This window comes from Pygocentrus nattereri, chromosome 12 (genome assembly GCF_015220715.1).
Source record: "Pygocentrus nattereri isolate fPygNat1 chromosome 12, fPygNat1.pri, whole genome shotgun sequence".
NCBI classification, from domain to species: Eukaryota; Metazoa; Chordata; class Actinopteri; order Characiformes; family Serrasalmidae; genus Pygocentrus; species Pygocentrus nattereri.
The window spans coordinates 35,303,753-35,319,344 of NC_051222.1; the positions used below are offsets into that span (position 1 = coordinate 35,303,753).

At 41.0% G+C, this 15,592-nt stretch overlaps 1 protein-coding gene across 1 annotated transcript; it reads left to right on the forward strand.

Moving 5' to 3' along the window:
- Positions 1-3,817: 3,817 nt before the first annotated feature.
- LOC108443874 lies at positions 3,818-11,285 on the forward strand. Its single transcript, XM_017724760.2, has 7 exons — positions 3,818-3,904; positions 4,173-4,496; positions 4,674-4,715; positions 6,473-6,577; positions 8,423-8,469; positions 8,561-8,788; positions 11,280-11,285. Exons 1-7 carry the CDS (start codon positions 3,865-3,867, stop codon positions 11,283-11,285), a joined length of 792 nt encoding a protein of 263 aa, XP_017580249.2. The 5' UTR covers positions 3,818-3,864.
- The last annotated feature ends 4,307 nt before the right edge of the window (positions 11,286-15,592 follow it).

Sequence of the window (15,592 nt, forward strand, 5' to 3'; positions counted from 1 at the left end):
TCACAAAGCAGCTTTACAGGATTTCAGAAAAGACAAAGTTTCCACAGGACTGAAAGAATGTACAGAATGTACAGAAACCCCCCAGTGGGCAAGCCAGGGGCAACAGTGGCAAGGAAAAACTCCCTCAGAACTGAGGAAGAAACCTTGGGAGGAACCAGGCTCACCAGGGGGGACCCATCCTCCTCTGGTCAAACTACCTACAAGTGATTATACTACTAATATTAACAGCAGTAATATTGATATTAGGAATATCTAGGAGTCTATAAGAACATCAGGGTAGGGTGGGCAGCTCATCCAAGGTGGTTGGTGGTAGGCGTGGGCAGCTGGTCTGAAGTGGGTAGCAGGGGGGCTCGGCAGTCAGTCGTCCTTCAGTGTCCAGCCGGACATGTGGGCAGTTGTATACTCGGAAAAAAAGCAGGTAAATGGGATTAGTTTTGTTCTATCCGTTTGTATATAAACAGGGAATGTAAACATTTACAGAGTGTGGCTAACGACTCCGGCAGATCTGACTATGACAGCTTAACTAAAAGGAGAGAACCGGAAGGACACACAGACACGGCAGCACTCTGAAACAGTTCGGCATCCCTCCGCTCCACCGTCCACAAACTTGAGTGACCGCATGCGAGCAGCAGGACGACAGCACCAGCGTCTCAGTTTACTATAATTCCCTGTGTCCATGGACCCCTGGATCTGCTGCCTTTATCTAGGGGGGAACATTACCTACCAAAAGCTAAACTGAACAAGTGTGTTTTCAGCCTAGTCTTAAAGATTGAGACTGTGTCTGAGTCCCAAACAGTTTCTGGAAGATCATTCCAGAGTTTGGGGGCTTTATAAGAAAAAGCTCTTCCCCCTGCTGAAACCTTCTGAATTCTAGGAACTATTAATAAGCCAGCGCTCTGGGTTACTTCTAGACATTATCAAGTGAACAGTGCAGTTCTACATCACAGACGTGTGTAGAGAACATATCCAGTGGGCTGCTGTAGTGATAATGTTACAGTAGGATCTGCTGACTCACCAACAATCATGAGCAGGAAGACCAGAGGAAGCGGAGGAGCCATTCTGAGTGACATCATGGTGAAATACAGCAGTGAGTATCAAAAAGGAAATATGAATTAATATTTTACAGCAGAAGATATCCAGTAAACATATGTTTGAAACTTTCCTCGCTGTACTGAGTGTTACACTGTGAGAACATCAGATGGAGACTGAAGAAACATTGCCAAGTTTTTTTTGGTTTTTTTTTGGTCTTGTGAAGAAGATAAAGTCTATGCAGATCATTGACCACTGTTGGAAGGTATCATCCACCTGGCATGATGTGGATTAAGTCATCTGACTTGCTGAGCATAAACCAAGTTTTTGTGATCCATTAAGACCAGAAAAGGATGTTTGGCACATTCCAACCAATGTATCCCGAGTTCCAGAACCAGCTGATCAACTGAGCATAAAAGCTGGATTACTTCAGTTTTAGTTAAAGGTGGTTTTCTAGTAAAAACAGTAGAAATGCGGCAACGATTTGTTCTCAGCTTATATCATAAAATTTGTCAATGTAATTATATACAAATTCTGCCCTCCGTTCCTTTTCAAGAAAAAGGTCTTAGTTAGACAGATCCCCAAAACCCAATTTTGACCACACAAGACATGATCCCTGAGATGATGTCCTCAAGAGGTGTGGCCAGTACTGCATGTTCTTTGTCACAGCACTTCCAGTCAGCCAGCTTTGTCATACCAGTAGAGCTGAACAGACCTGCTACCTTTCCCTCTTTTTGCACCAAATCAATCTTAGGTGTTGATGTGCCCAGCTGTTTAATTCTAACCTTCTCATCATAAGGAAGACTATCAAATGGCTTTGCCAAAATCAGGTGGACAATATCAGCATTGGCTGCCATCATGTGAACCTTGCTACCTGGCTAGTTCACTCCAACCTAGCCAGCAGTGTGAACGACTGATTGAATGAACTAATGAAACAAAATTAAACTCCAACAAGGAAATACTATGAGTGCGTTTTATTTACACAAAGAACAATGGAAATGCGCAAATAATTTCACCAAGCAAACACCAAGAAACGGGCTGCAGTATGTCTTTTGATGTAAATAGGTCAAAATACCTGTCAATCAAAAATGGATTCAGCCTTTCGGCTGATCCTCCAATCATCTTGGAGAAGCCCTACATCCCAACCTGCCCACATCTCCATTCACCCCCAGAGATGCTCAGTGTCTGGGCACGGGACAAAATCGTGGCATGTATCCAATGACCAGCGAGTTTCAAAGCAATGAAAAAACCTGTCCCATGCAGTCCCGTTGAAATGAAGACGCTCAGCTTTTGATGCATTTGTAGTCAGTGAAATATTAACACAACTGTACATATTTGACCATTTAATTGCCACTGCTCTATATGTCTGCTACTACATGCACTTGAATTATGACTTTTGAAACATGATTCTACAAATTTTCCATCACACTGTAGGATCGGTAACACATACACTTGGGTTGTAACTTCAAGTTCACCTTCAAGTTGTGTCACGTTAGGTGTTTTGGGAGCTGTAGGAGCTTTCTGTGAGCATGGGGGGTTTGGTGCTTCCAATGCATTCCTTATCATTACCAAGATGATAGGCATTAATCGCTTCACAGCAGGGGAGTGGGCTACATGGTGGCTGGATTCCCTTACGAAAATAGCTTTAATCATTCTAGAGTTAATAAAGTGTTGGAAGACAGCAGGAGTGTTCATTAAACCTAAAGGTATCCCAAGGTATTTGTAATAACGGGTCAAATTTTGGCCTTCCCCTTACTAGACCTCCAACAGGTCGTAATGCCCAGAGGGAACTCTAGACAAGTCGAGACTTGTAAAAGTTTCGATTTATCTAAGAGCTGGTGTGGGAGTCTCAATGCAAGGCACTTTACATTGAGATCCCCTGCCTACCACAGCCTGGGTCAGCCAATCCAGGCATGGCTTATATCATTGCAACCAGGGGAACCCTAATATTAACTGCATCTCAGGCACCTGGATGAGCAGCAATGAACTCTGCTCCATATGCTGACCTATTGGAAGGCTCACACACCCTGTCCCCAGAGGGCAAAACCAATGGCTTAAACCTATACAGGGGTCTCCACATCAACTAGGGGCAGATTTAGGGTTTTGAACATTGAACTCCTGATGAGAATGGCAGGTACCTCCCAACTCCATGGGGTGCTTAGTAGACTCGAGAGGTATGGGAGAGGAGCAAGGGCACTCAGGGATGTATCATTATAGCATGTGTGCTCACATAACCAGTTGTCCAACTTTAGGCCTATTTAATGAGGGAATCTGGCATGTCTCGGGTGACCAGAGGCCCTGCTGGAAGACAGCCTTCAAAGCCTTTGCATTTCAACTCTGAGACATAATCTACCACTAAGTGCTGAACCAGCCACACATTTGATGTTTGTTGTTTTTAGTGTATTACTCAACATTTGTATTCTTTCAACCACGCTCTTCCAAAAAAAAACTGATTCAGAATCAGTGTCCTGCACTCTAAAAACGACTTTAACTGATAGATTACAAACAGTAAAACTGATCTCAGATCATCTCATCTTTTACCCACAATAACAAATACATTCAGGAGGAAGTGGCTGACTTGTTGCTAATATGTTTCTAAACATTGGGTTTCCCAACACAGACCAATGACAGAGAGGCTGGCAAGTGTGAAAAAGCAAGAAAGAGAGAGAGGGAGGGAGGGAGAGAGTGAGAGAGACAGACAGAGAGAGAGAGAGAGAGAGAGAGGTGGTTGGGCCTCTGTCACTTCAGGAAGTCTTAAAGCTCTTGTGGTCAGCGTCATGTATAAGGGCACAGCTCACTTTGTCGTGTGTAACTGACCTGTTAGGTGTTTGAATCATGACCATCATCTGGATCATCATCTTCACTCTGACGCCTGGTGAGTTGTTCCTCTCATATCTGTGTTGAGTTTAAGATGATCTTTACAGACTCAGAGACACAGTGTGTTAGATCAGTGACTGATGAAGAACAGAATCTTCCTCTTCCTCTCACTCATATTCATCACTGTTACTGTCTTAGTGAGACGTTTCTGTGTAGAGTTTCAGGCTCTCGTGTTCTACAGGCTTTTCAGACTAAACAGTCCTGAGTGACGTCTCAGCCTCAGAGTTAGTTTATTTCTCCCTTATACAACATGTTCTCTTTTACAGCTGGAGTCAGCGCTGGAACTACTGTAACTGGACACAGAGGACAGTCAGTCCAGATTAGATGCCCCTATGATTCTAGATATGAAACCAACATAAAGTATCTCTGCAGAGGAGAATGTTCTGTCTGGAGACCTAAAGTCATTCCAGTTCAGTCTGGATCTGCTGAAGATCAGAGATTCTCTCTGCATGACGACACAACAGCCAGAGTCTTCACCATTAACATCACTGATCTGAGACCAGAGGATGAAGGAAGATACTGGTGTGGGATAAAGAGGCCTAAACCACTTCCTGACCTTTACACAGAGGTCCTATTGCTAGTTAAAACTGGTGAGTTACTGACGGTTCAGACTGATATCAGTTTGTTATAAACAGAGAAATATATGACAAATTTCCTGTCTGGTCAGTGAGATTTTAACATTAAATTATGGATTAATTTAAGATGTTTCAAATTTTTTTTACATGTCGCAACTGCTGTCTCTCACTCCACATATTCTTCTCCTTTAGTGCGGGCACAATTCACACATCACTCTAGTTTTCCATCTACAGGTATGAGCTCTTTCTCTCAGTTTGTTTTCTTACTTGTGTATCCATCAGATCATCCATCAGATCAACCGTTCATACCTGTTGATCTATTATAACTTCTGTATTATGACAACTCAAGAATTCCTCAACCTCAAAGATGACATGAAATGAAAAATGGAAGGGTTAATCAATATGAATTTTAATTTGACATGCACGGAGACAAACAGCCAATTACATAGCATTCTTTGGCAGCCACAAGCAAACATGCCATCTGCATACCCTACTCAGACATATATGTATGACCTTTTAACGCAATAGACAGGCAATGGACAGAACAAAGGACATATGTATTGTATTGCCCAAACCTTGTTACACAATGTGGACTTTGAGTTTAAAGGCTCTTATGAATCCCCATACCTTATAAGGACAATGTACTCTTAGGTGCTCAAGGTTCTTTGTTGGTACATGGAAGACCACACACGGCAGTGTATACTTTTCCCCAATGCAGAACAGAGCCTTAAGGTTGATGCTCTCCTCCAGCTCAAAACTTGACACACTGGTGATGATCATAGTGGTGTCCCAGCATCCACACTGCACAAAGTAATAGCTATATATTTCATAAAGCGGTAAATGGGTGGCATCACTTGGTGACATCAGTTTAGCACCAGGACTCTATATTGAGCAATGCTGTTGTAATACATGCAGAATTTGGTCTGGCATTGTCTTGCTGAAATAAGCCTTCCCTGAAAAAGATGTCATCTGGATGACAGCAGATGTTGCCAAAACATATTTATCATAACAAGCTGAGTGGTCTTCAGCCCGGAGGACACAGTGTCCATGATTTCTAAAACGAATTTCAAATTTTGATTAATCAGAACCCAGGAGACTTTTCTACTACAGCTCAGTTCATTTTAAATGATCTCGGTCCCAGAGAAGGTAGCAGCATTTCTGAATCCTGTTTCTACATGGTTTCTTCTTTGCGTTTTAGAGGTTTAACTTGCATTCACAGAAAGTGGTTTTTGGAAGTGTTTCTAAGCCCATGAAATGATTTCCACAGCAGAATCATCTTTTTTTAAATTTATTTTTTAAAATGCAGTACAATCTGATGGACCAAAGAACATGACCAAATATTGGTTCTTCTTTTTTTGGCCTTGTCCTTACATATAGAGCTTTCTCCAGATTCTCTGATTCCCTGAAAAATCTCATTTTTAACCTTGGATATGTTGTCTTTGTACTATTTTCAGTTAAATATTGGGCTTTTGCCTATTGGTCATTTGCACATGGTTGCATTTTGTTTTTATTTACATTTTCCATAGCATCCCCAATTTTTTGGGGTTCTATTTTCATAAAAATTTGAACAAGAGGCTGAGCGACAAGAATGTAACTGCTGTTTTCTAGCTCTGCAAATATTAGTTCAAATATCAACAATGATTCTTTAGAGTCATTTGCTCAATGACTCATTAAAAACTTTATCAGCTATGAATATTAATTTAAAATTTTGAATTGTCTTAAGTAGCATTAAATCCAGTGTGGAGAAGTGATTGTGATTCACTGCTGGCTTGGTGCTAACATAACACTATAGCTAATATTAGTGGAATTGTATTAGTATTAACTTCTTATATTTCTGTTAATATTAGCATTGATATCATCCCAGCTCTCAGCTCTGTATATTCATGGTTTACTCTAGACTACATTATTTATTGATAGAAGTAAATCAAGCACTAAAATCCAAAATATCTTTGACCTCTGATGTTTAAAATTTGTGTAATCTCTGATTCCAGGTATCATCATTCTGTATGTTTTTGTGTCATTACTGGTCTCAGGAATTGCTCTTGGTGTTTTAGTCTTATTGTACAAATGGAGGAAGTTTCAAGTTACATTAGCAGGTATTTCACATGCCACATTTAAAGAAACACTGCTACAAGTTAAGTATAAGTTTCACCATTTTACATTCTGTGCATCAGTAAATGTAGTTAAACAGGAAAATGATTTTCTATTTGCAATGAAACAAGCAGATGGTCTGTTTTCTTTAAGCACTGATGATATGCTCAAAAATAATATTTGAATATTGTAGGCCTTAGGTTGAGTGGCCATGCACAGTGGCTTCTGGCAGGTGCTATATTCTCAAAGTAAAACAAATACATTTGTTATAGTTGTTTCATTAGTTAAAATGTAATTTTGTTTTTTTATTGCATCGCTGTAATTAGTGTGTTTTTAGTGTCCACCATCAGTGGATGTTGTGCATGGCTTTTGTTGACCTTTCCTGTTATTTTCCTTGTGAGTCAGCAGCAGTGTGCTGGACATTTCTTGCTTACTGTTTAAATATATAATCCAAAAAAACGCATTTGTCTGTGTGCTCAATGTTTTTCCCATCTCTTTGTATGTTGGTGTTCATTGGTGTCAGAAGTGGGATATGACTGACAAGTCAGAAAAAGTTGAGTGGTGCATGAAGGAAATTAAAAGCAAAAAATAACAAAGATATAGCCCTTTAGAGGGGGTACTGAGCACTACACCTGCCCCTTGCCCAATGGGTCAAGCCATCTGAAGGTGAGGTGGCCACCTGGGGAAAACAGCAATGGAAACAACATGGTGTGGCTCTGGAGTGGAGCTCAGCTATAGCCTTACCTTAGGGAAACAGTGGACATCCACTTCCCATGCTTTAACACTAAAGATACCTTTGAGTTGTATACCACAAAGCTGCAAGTGTCTGCCCTGCATTATGGCTGGACAGCAGCCACCACTGCTATGCAGATGTGTCTGGCACTGGAGGGGAAAGCTGAGCTGAGATTGCACATGCAGCTCACCACACAGCATTCAAGCAGCCATTGCCAAGGCAGAGAGGGCAGAACTCTGGCAAGCAATAGAGTATTACATGGCAGAGTAGCTCAAGGAGGAGACGGCATGTGAAGATCCCCCCACCAAGAGGTGACAGAGCGACTAGTATACCTGCAGTGTGGGAAGAGTGGACAATGCACCAGTCAATGCCATGAACCTGAGCTGGAGGGGAAAGCAGATATGGTAACTGGCCCAGAAGATCTGCTGTTGCTGTGGAATTTGGATTCTGTACAGCATAGATGGGGAACAGCTCACTACTACGTATTATAAAGAGTTGGGATTCCCTGGCAGCGTGGTTTTTGTTCCCAATAAAGGAAGTCACCAGCTTGGGAAAGTTGAACATGCAGCATTAGAGGCAGTTTGTAGATCTCTGGAGACCAGGTAAAGGGCACCATAGCTTTTTGTGGGTGAAACTGCCAGTCATGGAAGAGCTAAACATGCAGGGCCACTTCCAGTGGATGTATCCCCAAGGAGCCACTGTTCTGAGGACAAAGCACCTTAGAGAAGACTGTGGGCACAAGCTGCCAAGAAGCAAGGATCCTATGGCACTTGTGGCCTCATAGACTATGTTCGGGCTGTGACGGTTGTGAATTTTATTGTGTTCTCTTGTGAGCAGAAAAGTGTACTTTTAGTATTCACTGTTATTAGGTATGACTGTTGATGATGTTCCATGCTGTTTGCCCTGTGTGTCTGAAGTGCTGGGCTGAGCAAATCTTGCTGCCTGTTGAAGTGCCTGTTCAAAATAAAAGTGCAATTGCATGTAGATACATTGCTTTCCATGCCTTCTTTTACACCAGTGCAACAGCATTATAGCTCTGCAAAACTCACATATAAAAATCAAGAGAAGAACAATAATGGTATCAGCATCACAACTTGTTTCTTTGTTTTTCCTCCAGATGTTCAAAGCTCAATTACAGCTCAGAGAAATCCCAGAAGAGATTGGGTAATTTCAACAGTGAACATTGAGAATAAAGAATTTAAAATATAAAATGTTTAGTCATTGTATTGCTGTTAATAATGTGTTTATTTTATAGGACACACCTGATCATGAATATGACGTACCTGGTAATCAACATTCAGTGACAATGAGTCCAGTCTATGAGAGCCTCAACCCCAACACCAGTCAACCAGATTCAGTCTACCAGAGACCACGTTTCAACTCCAACCAATCAGATTCAATCTACCAGGGCCTAAATCCCAACACCAACCAATCAGATTCAGAATACCAGAGTCTAAACCTCAACACCAACCAATCAGATTCAGTCTACCACAGCCTAAACCCCAACACCATTCAATCAAATTAAGTACACCAGTGACTAAACCCCAACTCGACCAATCAAAATAAGTATACCAAAGACTAAACATCAACACTGATCAAATTTAGTCTAACGGAGTCTAAACCTTAACACCAACCAATCAGATTCAGTCTACCAGAGACTAACCTTCAACACCAATCAAACCTGAGTCTTAAGCTTTGATGAATCTGAATGTGATAAATTAATTTGAAGCTTGTATCATTTTTTAAAATAAGGACTAGTACCAGTCTTTAGCTGGAAATTAAGCTGTGTTTCACTTTCTTTTCATTTTTAGCTAGTTTAAGGATCCTGTTGTGAATACTTGTGCCTTAAATGTCAAACTGGAGGGTGGCACAATTTTACATTTTGTAGAAAACTACTTTATGAAACATACCAGATACCATTCATTTCTATTTACTATTGATGTTTGTAGAATTTGTCTGCTTTTGAAATAAATAATAGACAGAGAACTTCATAGCAGTCTTAGCACTTTCTTTAGAGTTGTTTTTTTTACTTTGTTTATATAGTAACATCTCTATTTTGACTCTATTTTGCACCTGTCATGGCAATCTTAAAAGGTTTTCCCTTCTTTTGTTCTGAATGTTTGTTAGAATTTAGTAACTTTTTTTTTCATTTTCACTGTACTCTGTGTTCTTAGTTTACTTTAAGCATACACTGTAAAAAATTATATCAGCTTCAACTTAAAAACTTAAGTTCAAAAGCTGCCTTAAAGTTTTAAGTTAAATGAAATCATTATTACCATTTACTTCAACTCAAGACTTAAAGTTTAGTTTGGCTTTGAATTCCTTCCTGCAAGTTGATTAGACTGTCTAGTGCTTGTTGTTTCAACTTAGCAATGCAAGTTTAAAGTTCAGATGACTTACTAAAACAAGTTGTGTTTACTGGTTCCATTTACTGGTTTCAACTTACATATTTAAGTTATTGTACACCTTGACATTACTTTTTAAGTTAAGATAATGTTCAAACATTTATTGTTTTAAATTGTGAATCTTAGTTACATCAATAAAGACCACTTCTGAGGCAATATCTCATTTTTATTTTCTTGGATTTAACATTGAATATACAATAAAGAACTAGAAAATCACAACACAAAAACAGTTCATGTATAATGGTACAAAAGTACTTGAATACACATGTATAAAAGATACGCATGTATGCCAGAATAATTTATCAAATTTTATGTATGGCCTAATACATGTCAACAGTGACAAATAAAATAGTCTTAATTTCCTGTGTAAGTGCAGGTTTGTTTTAAACTGTAACAATAGAAAACATGAAAAAGAAGCTGTGTTGTGCTGACATTCAGTTCTCCCTCATGTGCAAGCATGTCACACAGCAGTATGGTCACAAACACCTACAATCGAGCCTCCTGTATCTATTGTAATTCAATTCACAGAAATAAAATATTAACCCTTATTTACTAACAGAAATAAATTAAACAAATCCAAGGAATTTGTTAGGCTCATTCTGCTGAGGGACACACCTGCACATAAAGGGAGTTGAATTATGGCAAGTGTGGGCTTGGAAAGGCAACTCATGGAATAACAACATTCTACAAACCCATCAATGTCAAGTATAGGACGGAACAGCCCACGTAGATGATGACAAATTGCATCAAAGTTATTCTGTGTGAAAGTAAACTGCAATGTAAAACTAACCAACCGACTAAATTTGCACAATCCTATGAACTTTGGTCCAGACTTTCAGGTGCAAAAACGCTGCAAATGGCCAGAGACTTCAACCAACTGACTAAATGTACACAATCCAACAAAAATATGAACCTTGGTCCAGGCTTTGGTCCAGACTTTCAGGTGCAAAAATGCTCCAGAGACTTTACACTATACATAATTGCATCAATCATCTTATCCATGCCATGGAGTGAAGGGGGTGGTTTCCAGGCATATTTAGCCTGATATCAGTACACTGATCTTAAGAATGCTGACATAAATAGTTATGTATAGTGTTTTAAATATATTTAGTGCTGTAAATATGTTCAACGTTTATTCTTATTATATCAGTACGATGTCATTTATTTCATAAAACATCTTATGTCAGGTTGCGAGAACCGACATAAGCACTTAATAAATGTTCAAGTAGTGCTTCATAAACACATTATTCAGTGCTTATGAATGCATTATAAAGCCCTTATGTAAGTAGCCTTCAAATAAATTGTTACCGACAGCTCTCACAGCTTCTCATAGCTGTATCATGCAATTGTAATCACATACATGAAACACCAGATCAGTGGACAGTGAGACCCTCTTTGGAGGATCTACAACAGATGAAACATTGAAAAGACAATAATTTAATGTTTGCTGAGTATCAGTTAACTTTAAGTTAATACCTCAACATTACCTTATGTAACATTAATCTGCACAGCAGTGGATCTTCTCTCTCCATGATCATTCTGACTCTGGCATGTGTATTCTCCACTCAGATCTGATGTTAGGAATGCTGTAGGTTTCTCCTTCTCCTGCTGATGTTGATCCCTTAAACCAGGTGTTGTTCTTATCAGGTGGGTTTGCATCACTGGTGCAGGTCAGATTCACAGTACTGCCCTCCACTGTTTAACCAGGGGGACTGATGGACACTGAAACATTCTTTGGAGGATCTGCAACAGACAACAAATTTTAGAGGAAATATGTTTACAGAGTTTCATCTGAATTTAATTTTGTAACAGGGTTACCCTGGGGGTGGAATTGAACCCAGACCTCCAGGTATGGGACGTTAAAGGATTACTGGTTGAACCACTGGTTGTGGACAGAGGGAGACATCAATGGGACTGCACAAGGACAGGTGGCAATGAAAAAAACAAAACAAATAGCATCACTAAACAGTCTAGAAATGCTGTCCCAGGGAGAAGCCTTAACTAAGACTATTCCAAAGAGGAGAAACCAAGAAACACCCCTCACTGGGATTGAACCATGGCCTTGAGGGTCATGACCAGTGCAGAGCCAACTGAACTACTTCACCACTCAAAACCTGAACCAAAAGTGGGGCAACCAATGGCTCAAGAAAGGGAAGAGAACAGAAGATTTTTTTTCATGTTTTCTAGTTGAATTTATTATTATTACCATTTTAATAGGTATGCCATTGTCATAAGTGACTCAAATACAAGGCTCAGAGGTATCAAAAGCAAACGCTGGGGGACTTGAAAGCAATTACCTTGATCAAGAGGTGCGTGCAAATGGCATGCAAACTCATGACTGCACACAAAACAGATAAAGAGCCACTCATAAGTAGAGCTGAAAACAGATGTGACCAGTTGTCTCTTATGTACAGGTCATTCTCTGGTTCCATCTAGTGGTAGCACTGGGTCTGACCACATGATATCTGACAGGGCTCCTATCAGTTGCAGACAGAGACTGACCTAACACAAACGTAATATTTCAACATTAAATTACATGCAACATCTAACAGCACAACAGTGGATCTTCTCTGTCCATGGTCATTCCAAATCTGGCATGTGTATTCTCCACTGTCCTCAGATCTGATGTTGGGAATGTTGTAGGTTTTTCCTTCTCCTAATGATGTTGATCCTTTAAACCAGGTGTATATCTTCACAGGTGGGTTTGCATCACTGCAGCAAGTCACTGAAAAAATTTTGAGGTAGCACAAAAAGCCATAGTTATTTTTAAAATGTTGTATCTAACTTTAGATCCTCCAAAGAGGGTCTCAGTGTCCATCAGTTCCTCTGGTGAAATAGTGGAGAGCAGTTCAGTGACTGAAATCAGTTAAGAAAAATCCCAAAAGAAATGGTAAATAGAGTCCTGTTCGTCTTCTTGCGGAACACCAGAGGGCACCTTTACACTAGTTCATTGTGTGCTCAAGAGTTTCCAGATTGGCATTTTTCACCAAATAGGGTGAAAATGGATGGATGGATGGACAATATTTTAAGTACATCCATATTAAGTTCAGTCCATTCTTACGTTTGTGATATGGACTTAAGCACATGCTAGAAAAATGTATTATTAATTATTAATAATTAATTTGAAGACCATGGAGGGGGTACTGGATAGTGCCCCCTGTGGGGACTCCATTGTCTTGCTGGGTGACTTCAATGCTCACGTGGGCAATGACAGTGAGACCTGGAAGGATGTGATTGGGAGGAACGGCCTCCCCAATCTGAACCTCAGTGGTGTTTTGTTATTGGAGTTCTGTGCTCACCACAGTCTGTCCATAACAAACACAAAGGTGTGCATAAGTGCACATGGCATCAGGACACCTTAGGCTGCAGTTCGTTGATCAAGTTCATAGTTGGGAACGTCTGGCAGAGGGCTGTTGTAGGGCTGTCTTGGCTGACATGCCTCTGCAACATCGCGTGGACATCTGGGGTGGTCCCCCTGGAATGGCAGGCTGGGTGGTGGTCCTGCCTTTTAAGAAAGGGGACCGGAGTGTGTGTTCCAACTATCAGGGGATCACATTTCTCAGCCTACCAGGTAAGGTCTATGCAGGGGTACTGGAGAAGAGAGTCCAACTGATAGTTGAATCCCAGCTGGAAGAGGAACAATGCGGGTTTCGCCCAGGTCGTGGAACACTGGACCAGCTTTTTACCTTCACCAGGGTCCTGGAGGGTGCGTGGGAGTTTGCCCAACCAGTCTACATGTGTTTTGTGGGTTTGGAGAAGGCATTCAACCCCATCCCTCAGGGGATCCTGTTGGGAGTGCTCCAGGAGTATGGGGTGAGGGATTTGTTGTTACAGGCCATTCAGTCCCTGTACAAACGGAGCAGGAGCTTGGTTCGTACGGCCGGCAGTAAGTCAGATTGGTTTCCAGTCAGGATTGGACTCCGCCAGGGCTGTCCATTGTCACAGATTCTGTTCATAACTTTTATGGACAGAATTTCTTGGAACAGCCAAGTGGCGGAGGGTGTCCAGTATGGTGGCCTCAGGATTTCACTTCTACTTTTTGCAGATGATGTGGTCCTGTTGGCATCATCAGGCCAGGACCTCCAGCTCTCTCTGGACCAGTTTGCGTCAGTGGAGTGTGAAGTGGCTAGGATGAAAATCAGCACCTCTAATCTGAGACCATGGTCCTCAGTCGGAAAAGGGTGGAATGCTCTGTCCAGGTCGGGAGTGAATTCTTGCCCCAAGTGGAGGAGTTTAAATATCTTGGGATTTTGTTCCTGAGTGAAGGAAGGATGGAGTGAGAGATTGACAGGTGGATTGGTGTGTCGTCTGCAGTAATGCAGACCCTATACCGGTCCGTCATGGTGAAGAGAGAGCTGAGCCAGAAGGCAAAGCTGTCAATTTACCGGTCAATCTATGTTCTGACTCTTACCTATGGTCACGAGCTTTGGGTAGTGACCGAAAGAATGAGATTGCAGATACAAGCGGCCGCTGCTCCTCCACGTTGAGAGAAGCCAGTTGAGGTGGTTTGGGCATCTGGTAAGGATGGCCTCTGGATGCCTCCCTAGGGAAGTGTTCCTGACATGTCCGACGGGAAGGAGACCCCGGGGAAGACCCAGGACACGTTGGAGGGGTTATATCTCTCGACTGTCTTGGGAATGCCTTGTTATGCCTCCGGAAGAACTGGAGGAGGTGGCGGGGAGAGGGAGGCCTGGGTCTCTTTGTTTAGGCTGCTGCCCCAGTGATTGGATAAGCAGTTGAGGATGGATGGATGGATGGATGGATGGATGGATGGATGGATGGAATAATTAAGTTGTAATCACAGTGGTCAACTAATCATTGTAAAGTTTGTCAAGCTTGTTTTAGGCTACAATGCCAGTCAATCTCACTATCAATAAGCCTCTCAAGACAGAGTCATAGTCATCTTAAATAATGTTTCAGTAGACTGGTCTGGATAAAATCATTATATTTACTCACTTATTTACTCTGGAACATCTGACCCTTCACAATATCCACAGTAATCACACCCCACACCGACTTTCACAGTTAATTAAATGACAATCGATAAGGTGCTCTGTTCCACTTTAGAATAGGGTGCATAGTAATGCCCTTGTACAGCACTTATCAAACCAGTAGCTGCTAATTAACTGGCTATTCAGTTGTACTTTGTAAAGCTATTTCAAGCTCTTAAATGTCCAGGATCCACCAGAAGGTCAACCAGTTTGTATTATAGTCCAATTAATTACTGAATAATAAAACTTGATGTGTAATAACCCTGATACATTAAGGGATAACCCCTTCAAAGGGCAGGACCCACTGCTGGGCCCAGTTTTATTATACACTACCTATAACCTCAGAGTAGCTTGGCCAGTTTGCTTGTAGTTACTTAATGATGAGCCATAGTATGTAATAAGCTTAGGATTAAGCCCAATAAGGGCTTATAAAGGATGTTATAATGTCCAGTTATACTGAGATATCATTATACCATCTAGAATTTTTAGTTCTGTACCGAATAAATAAAGGAAACATATGAAGGAAAAGTGCCTTTTATCAGTAAATAGTTATAGTGGGTTGAGTGTTTTATTTTATTATATCTTTTATTTTTAAAATCTAAAACTACCTAGAGTACTTCAAAGACTTTTTGAGCAATCATGAAGTTCTACTCTATTATGAAAATAGTGCGTGTGTGTGCGTGTGTGTGTGTGGCTGAGACATGTATGGGTGCCACATTTATGGCTCTCAGTAAAGCCTCTACAAAGCCTGAATGTAGAGCTCGCGGTTTGAGCTCAAACTCAAAAAAAGGTCAGGGTTTTGTAGCAGGACCACGTGCCAGCAAGAGTAACCTCGCCTTAAACTAATGCAGTGAGATAAAGCAGGTTTAGTTCAGATTATTAAAGATGATG

Excerpts from the sequence above, each read along its gene's own strand:
- LOC108443874 (XM_017724760.2), top strand. The coding sequence starts at position 3,865 with ATGACCATCATCTGGATCATCATCTTCACTCTGACGCCTG. Across the intron at positions 3,905-4,172 it reads CATCTTCACTCTGACGCCTG|CTGGAGTCAGCGCTGGAACT; the intron begins GTGAGTTGTTCC and ends TCTCTTTTACAG. Across the intron at positions 6,578-8,422 it reads GTTTCAAGTTACATTAGCAG|ATGTTCAAAGCTCAATTACA; the intron begins GTATTTCACATG and ends TTTTTCCTCCAG.